This window comes from Rosa chinensis, chromosome 6, assembly GCF_002994745.2.
Source record: "Rosa chinensis cultivar Old Blush chromosome 6, RchiOBHm-V2, whole genome shotgun sequence".
NCBI lineage: Eukaryota > Viridiplantae > Streptophyta > Magnoliopsida > Rosales > Rosaceae > Rosa > Rosa chinensis.
In genome coordinates this window covers 1,517,236-1,524,678 of record NC_037093.1, presented here as the reverse complement: position 1 = coordinate 1,524,678, position 7,443 = coordinate 1,517,236, and the positions used below count along the sequence as shown (strand labels likewise).

Genomic DNA, 7,443 nt, shown 5'->3' with positions numbered 1-7,443 from the left:
CACCCCACAACATAATGGTGTAGCAGAAGGATGAACCACACCATTCTAGAAAAAGTGAGAAGCATGCTGAAGACGTCCAATCTGGTAAAGAAATTTTGAGGCCAAGCAGTGACAACTAGTGTACCTTATCAACCGAACACCCAGTGTACCGTTGGGCTTGGAGACTCCCGAAGGCGTGTGGACAGGTAAAAGCGCTTCATATTCCCACTTGTTTGGGTGCAAAGCATTTGCACACGTGCCAAAGGAGCAAAGATCAAAGCTAGTTGACAAGGCCATGCCGTGTATCTTTCTTGGATATGGCAATGAAGAGATGGGCTATCGGTCGTGGAATCCAAAGACCAAGAAGTTATTCAAAAGCAGAGATGTGGTGTTCCATGAAGGTCAAACCATTGTGGATTTTGACAAAAATGAAGTAGAACATGCAGACCATCTTACCTACGATTCATCACCACTTCAAGAAGAACCTAGAGACAAATCTCAAGATATGGTAAATGAAGATGTTCCTGATATGGCGGAAGCAGAAGCAGTAGAACATGAAAATAATGATCAGGAGGACCATGATCATGGGAGCCAAATCAGGGGGAGCAGCCAGAAAATGCCCAAGTACCAGTTCGAAGATCCAACAGAGAGCCAAAGCCAAATACCAAGTATCATTCTTCACAATATATTTTGGTTACTAGTGATGGAGATGATCCATATTCCAAATACATTCTGTTGACCAATGATGGATTGAGAGCCTGAATGCTTTGAGGAGGCAGAGACTCATGCAGACTGTGATAAGTGGATGTTGGCGATGAAGTCTGAAATGGAGTTCTTATTAAAGAATGACACCTATGAGTTGGTGGAGCTTCCTAAAGGCAGAAAAGCACTCAAAAATAAATGGGTGTTCAAGTTGAAGAGAGACGAGAATGAACAATTGACAAATTTCAAGGCTCGCTTGGTAGTGAAAGGTTTTGGGCAGAAGGAAGGAATAGATTTTAATGAGATCTTCTCACCAGTTGTCAAGATGACTTCTATCAGAATTATTTTGGGCATGGCAGCTAGCATGGATCTTGAGGTGGAGCAATTAAACATGAAAACGGCATTTCTTCATTTTGATTTGGAAGAAGAAACATACATGAAGCAACTGCAAGGTTTCGAGGTCGAGGGAAAGGAGCACATGGTTTGCAAGTTGAAGAAAAGCTTATACGGGCTTAAGCAAGCGCCAAGGCAATGGTACAACAATTTTGACTCATTCATGGTTGGTCATGGGTACAACAGAACTGATGCAGATCCATGTGCGTATATCCAGCGGTTTACTGGAGGTAACATTATTTTGTTGCTTTATGTTTATGATATGTTGATAGTGGGCAAAGTCGTTTCTATGATTCGCAAGTTGAAAGCAGATCTACCAAAGTCATTTGTTATGAAAGATTTAGGGCCAGATAACAGATTTTGGGCATGGAGATTACTCGTGACAGGCAGGCGAGGAAATTATGGCTTTCACAAGAGAGGTATGTTGAACGGGTGCTTGAAAGGTTCAACATTAAAGAAGCCAAGCCAGTAAGCTCACCTCTAGGCAATCATTTCAAGTTAAGCAGATTATTATGTCCAACTACACAAGTAGCGAAAGACAAGATGGCAGGTATCCCTTACTCGTCAGCTGTTGGTAGTCTTATGTATGCCATGGTATGCACTGGTCCTGATATTGCATATGCAATTGGTGTTGTTAGTAGATATCTTTCTAATCCTGACAGAGAGCATTGGGAAGCTATCAAGTGGATACTCAAATATTTGAGGGGCACCTCAAAGTTGTGTTTATGTTTTGGTGGATCAGAACCAATCTTGGAAGGTTTTACAGATGCAGATATGGCAAGAGACCTTGATAATAGAAAGTCCACTTCTGCATACTTATTTACATTTTCTGGGGGAGCTGTGTCATGGTAGTCCAAGTTACAGAAGTGTGTTGCATTATCCACCACAGAATCAGAGTACATAGCAGCAAATGAAGATGGCAAGGAAATGATATGGCTGCAAAGATTCGTTCAAGAGTTAGGTGTGAAGCAGAAAAATTATGTGGTGCATTGTGATAGTCAGAGTGCTATTCACTTGAGTCAAAACACAGTGTATCACCCTTGCACTAAGCACATTGATCATCGGTATCATTGGATCCGAGATACAGTGTCAAAGAAGTTTTTCTAGTTGAGGAAAATTCACACTAACAAGAACATTTCAGATATGTTGACCAAAGTTGTTCCACAAAAAAAATTTGAGCTTTGCAGAAGAGCATCAGGATTGACACATCCCTCCATCTAAGTCGGGAGGGGGAGATTGATGGGTCAGTCCCTCCTTAATTGGAGGTGAGAGACCATGTGGTAAATCACATGATGAAAGCATGAGAAACCATGCTTAGTTGACCCATTAATTGAAGAAGACTATAGCTGCATGGTAGAGCTATAGGACGAAGCAGTTTTTTGTTGAAATGATAGTACAAGATGGTGGTTGAAGTCTTTGTCATTAATTAATCAAGGAAACATGCAATTAATGTAGCATGCAAATATAGAACGTAAAAAATGGACTTTGCTTTTCATTTCACACCTTCAACCTGCCATGAAGAGCACTACCTATAATTGGCATGAAAGATTGCAGCAATATAATGAAGGCAGAGAGTCCAAACTACAAAAAGAGAAAAAACATCTTCATCCAAGTAGAGAGTGAAGAGTTTTTACTACATGTTGAGAGTGTAGTTGTGGTTAGGTAGCAAAATAAGTGTGAGAGAGTTTCCTTTAAGTAGTGTTCTTGAAGTTGTGTATCTCTTGTACCCACATTATCATATAGTGGAAGTTCTTGTTGTTGCTACCCCGTGGATGTAGGCATCTTTCCGAATCACGTTATATCTGGTGTTCACTTTCCTTTACTCATTTTATTTCCTTGCATATTCATCCTTTTGTGATTGGAGTTGTTATTTCCATTCTATTACTTTTCCCAACAAAAAATGAATTTGATTTCATTTTGGTATGATCGATCCTGAGATTTTGGTTCTATTTATAGAGGTCTTTTGGGAAACTGAGTTTGCTAATCCAAGCTTATCAACCGACTCCAATGGAAGTCCCACTTGTTTCTCTTCAATAGTTTAAGCGGATGGTCCAAATAGAACTCCTGGCTGCTGCCAACCACTGACACAGTCACACAGAGGAGCGCAACTGTGTGCATGATATAAAACCAGAGGCTCTAAACCGGAAACTGGCTAGCAATTGAGCGTCATCAGGAACAAAACCCATGTGGTCAGTTTTATAAAACAAAAAGGGGAGGTTCAAATATAATGGAAAAAGGGGGGGTTCAAATATAATGGATGAAATGGAAATGCTAGCTATAGCCTCATTCTGAGTTGGAATTGATGGCTGGTTTTTTTTAGGGTATCTAATCCCAATGACCCAATGTGGTCTAAAATGCTTCGGTCCCATATGTTTGGTTTTCTTTTATATATCTATCAATATTGCTGTTCAGACCAAAAGATAAAATCCATCAATATTGCTGACTGCATCTCCGTACTTATTCTGAATAATTCCTCTAGAGAGAACCTCATAATATATAACAGAAAGATCAATATATCTCCATGTTTTCAATTTATTAGATTTCAATAGTTTTTTGTATGTTTTTTTTTTCTTTGACGGAAAACAATTATATTAAGAGAACAAATAAAGGATTACAAAGAAAAAGCCATACCACATCAGAACCAAAAGGAATAGAGTTTTGAGGAGAGATGTGAGAAGCCTGAGATGCATGCATCAGAATTAAAAAAGGACGAAAGAGGATTGGAAACCCAACCCATCATATTAGGATATACAAGAAACATGATTTGAAGTTTATACAGGCACGGGTTGGACAAGTGTAGAAACTATCAAATCCTTAAGCACAGTATCATGATGAGTAGTGTAACCATCTGCGTACTTGTATGCAACATCCATGATACATGCAAAGTTAATAATTCGAGTTAGCAATGGCCTCGGAGGAACATTAGGGAGGAGGAACGATTCATTTATGTCCTTCCATGCATCACTCACTTCTCTACGCAATCCGATTATTGCTTCTTCTTCTGTGGCACCATATTCTTTCATGTAGCACTCTACAGCTGAGGTAACTTGTCCTCTCTTTTGCTCAAACTACAAATGCAGAGACGTACATAATCGTCTTGCTAGGTTCAAATGCAAAGCTTAATAATTGCTTTAATTAGGAAAAAAAAATGCAAGCACTAGAGGAATCGGCTCATATACATAACCGTGCTAAGTACCACATATCAATTAATAACCACCATACACAGTATCGTACTACCAAAAAAAACAAAAACAAAAACACACACACACCCACCCACGTAGTATAAGGTCTTGAAGTGATCGATGATGAAATTAACAGACAACATATATCGATCAAGACTTGCTATATAGCAGTACGTACGTACCTTATGGTCCGCTATGTCATCCATGAGTCGGCAAATTATTGCAGCCCCTTTTACAGCCTTGGGATAAGTGGCCAACCAATCGAAGGAGTCTTGTGTAGCAATATTTCCCATTCCAACAAAGGCTGTTGTTATTAGCAGGGGGTAGCCTGTGGTCATTAATGCTAGGGACATATAATCATCCATTGTTGGTATGTGCTTTTGGTGCAACCATTTAGCTTCAAGGAAGTAATTTTCAAATAGCTTTTTCATCTACATATAAGAAACAACCGATTAACATTTGTTTGTCGCTAACGAAAGTCATATTTTACATACATAAACCATCTATATAGACTTAAAACTCAAAAAGTACTAGACTAATGGGCTTACAGGTTCTCTGGCGTACTGGATTTGATACAACTTTCCTTCTTTTGCAAGCTGTTCTTCAATTTCAGTATAAACTTCTAATAGTGCCTTATAACAGACTTTCATATAATCTGGTAACAGATCTATGACACAGACGTCCCACCTAATCAAGTAGTAGACAATTGAAAAGTTAGCTCTGCATATTTTAACATAACCAAAAATGCTGTTGAACCTAAAAACTGTTGATTTGTAGTATTTATGCGGATACTTATTATCAATCATGTATATAGCTATATGTACAGTCGTTCTCACGTAAGGTTAATTAACTGCACTTTTAAAATATCATTTAAATTGTTTTTGATGATCTGGACTATCCTCTTAATTCTAGGCCGCTCAAATAATTGACCTGCAAAGTTTCAGGAAAACATAAACCATTTAACCATTTCAATTATTGCCAACACTCTACATTTATCTCTAATAATTCACCATTTTATTTTACACTCTCATTTCGGATTGATCGCGGTATTCCAAAAGCTTCCTAAGCCTAAGGATTAATCTGCTAGGGACCTAGACGGCTAACAGGCATTGCGGCCCTCTTTGGCCACGTTTATAATTCAACAATTACACTAAGCGGACCGAACGTTCGAACACAAGACGTGGGGATTCCACATCTTAAACGTTGGCGTGCCAGTGCATCCACTTAACCAACCACTTGTCGTGGTTAAATGGTTCACATTTTTGTTAGTAATAGATGGCTGAAATGTTGCAGAGTTACTTATAAATTAAAATAGGAATATGAAAGTATAACGTACACTTCAATTGTTAAAATTTATTGTGTAATTATCAAATTGACAATGTCTGCATTTTTTAAAAATCGTACGGGTGTGTGCGCGCGTGCGCTCTTGTGCGTGTGTGTGTATTGAGGCAAATCCGTGTGAATCTTTTCGCTGGCTTTCAATTGTTGGGCAATCAACTTTAGACAAGGGCTAGTGACAATTAATTTAAATAATAAATTAACCTCTGAATAGCTTTAGTAAAAAGCTCTAATTCTTCGAGTGTGCCATGAGCATCATAAATGTCATCAATAATAGATGCCATGGCGGTGACTTTGCATGATGTCCTCCTAGCAAAGGAATATTGAGGTTCGAAGTACACTGACAAAGCCCAGCCGAAGTATACTTCGGTAACTCTATCTCTTGTAAACGGCAACGTGTTTCTCACGTCCAAGTCCTTCCACCACCTACAATTAAATTACAGAACAATTTAATTGGTATAACCAAATAGCATTTCTTTGATATAGTAGATATGTAAGTAGTTTGATAGTTAATTAACTGTGTAATTTCACATAGTTCCTTTTGATGGACTTGCTGCAGTAGGTTGAAATCCAACTTTGCAAAAATAAGGAGAGTCTCGTTATGTGAATCGCGTTCATGATAGACTGACAAGTAATATTTAGCTTCCACCCTAGTGTTGCCCTTTCGAAGTGGCTGAGTTAAGGAATGAGCTACTTGTTTCGAAAGTGGAGGGTTTAAACTGTGTTTGATCGACTCAAGATGAGTGGTGGTGAAGGCTAGAGCCTCTTCAAGTATGTCTTCTTCGTGTATCCTAAGATGCGCGGCTTCATACAAGCTTAATAGTCCGGATACATCACTTAGGAGAGATGCCTTAAATTTTTTATCATTTCCTTCCATGTACTTGTTGAACATATCTGCATCACCGGGGAATCCATTATATGAGCCTCTATATATCATATTATCTATATACAGAAAAAGACAAAGAGATTGACAAATTTCATGTCAGGTTGGTATCCGTATATTGGCATGCATGGGCATAGAAATTCAACTAAGAGTTTACGAAATCATGCCGATGCTAATATTATACGTATATACTCTTTTCCTTAGTTTAGCACTGCAAAGCGAGCTATTAGAATACACGAACAACTTACCGCATGAAACATTGTAACCTTGTTGTCTCAACAATCGAAAACAAAGAGCAGTAGTGTAAAGGTCATCTTCACTACCATAAGAGTAGTTGTGGTGAATTTGTTTCAAAATTTCTTCAATCTCATTCTCAAAATGATAGGACACGCCTAGGCGTTGAATGTCATCAACCAAGTCCAATTGTTGTGAAGGGTTTTTTAAGGAGTCCATTAGCATCCTCTTCACCTCTTCTTTCAGTTCTCGAACATGTTGCTCAAGTTTAGTGTCAACTTCCTACACAAGCAAATTGAAGAAAAGAAAAATTATAAGATTTTCAGATGCTCTAAATTAACGTGGCCATGCATTTGCTTTAGCCTTATTGGAATTTTTTGGCTATGCATAAGGAGCTGTACGTAAAAAAAAAAAAAAAAAAAAAAACACAAACACACACACAGACCTTACATGGTATAAAATTATGCCCAACTGAAGCTTCATAATAAATCGATATAAGTATATATTACTGGGAATTACTAGCTTAAAGAAAAATATGCGCTACTACATACATGTACTGTATATCCTACCGTGGTAGCATAGGAGAGAAAATGATCACCCCAAATGCCTGGGGCAAAATTAGCTGACGGTCGCTTAACATCAGCCACACTATCTGGCCTTTGAGCCTGAGATGCCAAAACTTGGACTGACATTTTCCCGTATGAATGGCTTTGCGTGAGTTGAAGAAGATTT

General features: G+C 38.4%; 1 protein-coding gene across 3 annotated transcripts; it reads right to left on the bottom strand.

Annotated features, from left to right (window-relative positions):
- Positions 1–3,686: 3,686 nt before the first annotated feature.
- Positions 3,687–7,443, bottom strand: LOC112169799 ((-)-germacrene D synthase). 3 transcript variants are annotated; one of them, XM_024306860.2, is made up of 7 exons: positions 7,281–7,442; positions 6,726–6,993; positions 6,113–6,488; positions 5,799–6,020; positions 4,805–4,943; positions 4,439–4,687; positions 3,687–4,142 (listed from the first exon to the last, which is right to left on the bottom strand). In XM_024306860.2, the coding sequence occupies exons 1-7, from the start codon at positions 7,401–7,403 to the stop codon at positions 3,846–3,848; spliced, it is 1,674 nt and encodes a 557-aa protein (XP_024162628.1). In that variant the 5' UTR covers positions 7,404–7,442; the 3' UTR covers positions 3,687–3,845. The 3 variants fall into 3 exon arrangements, with proteins under 3 accessions (XP_024162628.1, XP_024162627.1, XP_040363970.1); XM_024306859.2 differs by having other exon boundaries at positions 7,263–7,439; XM_040508036.1 differs by having other exon boundaries at positions 3,997–4,174; positions 7,263–7,443.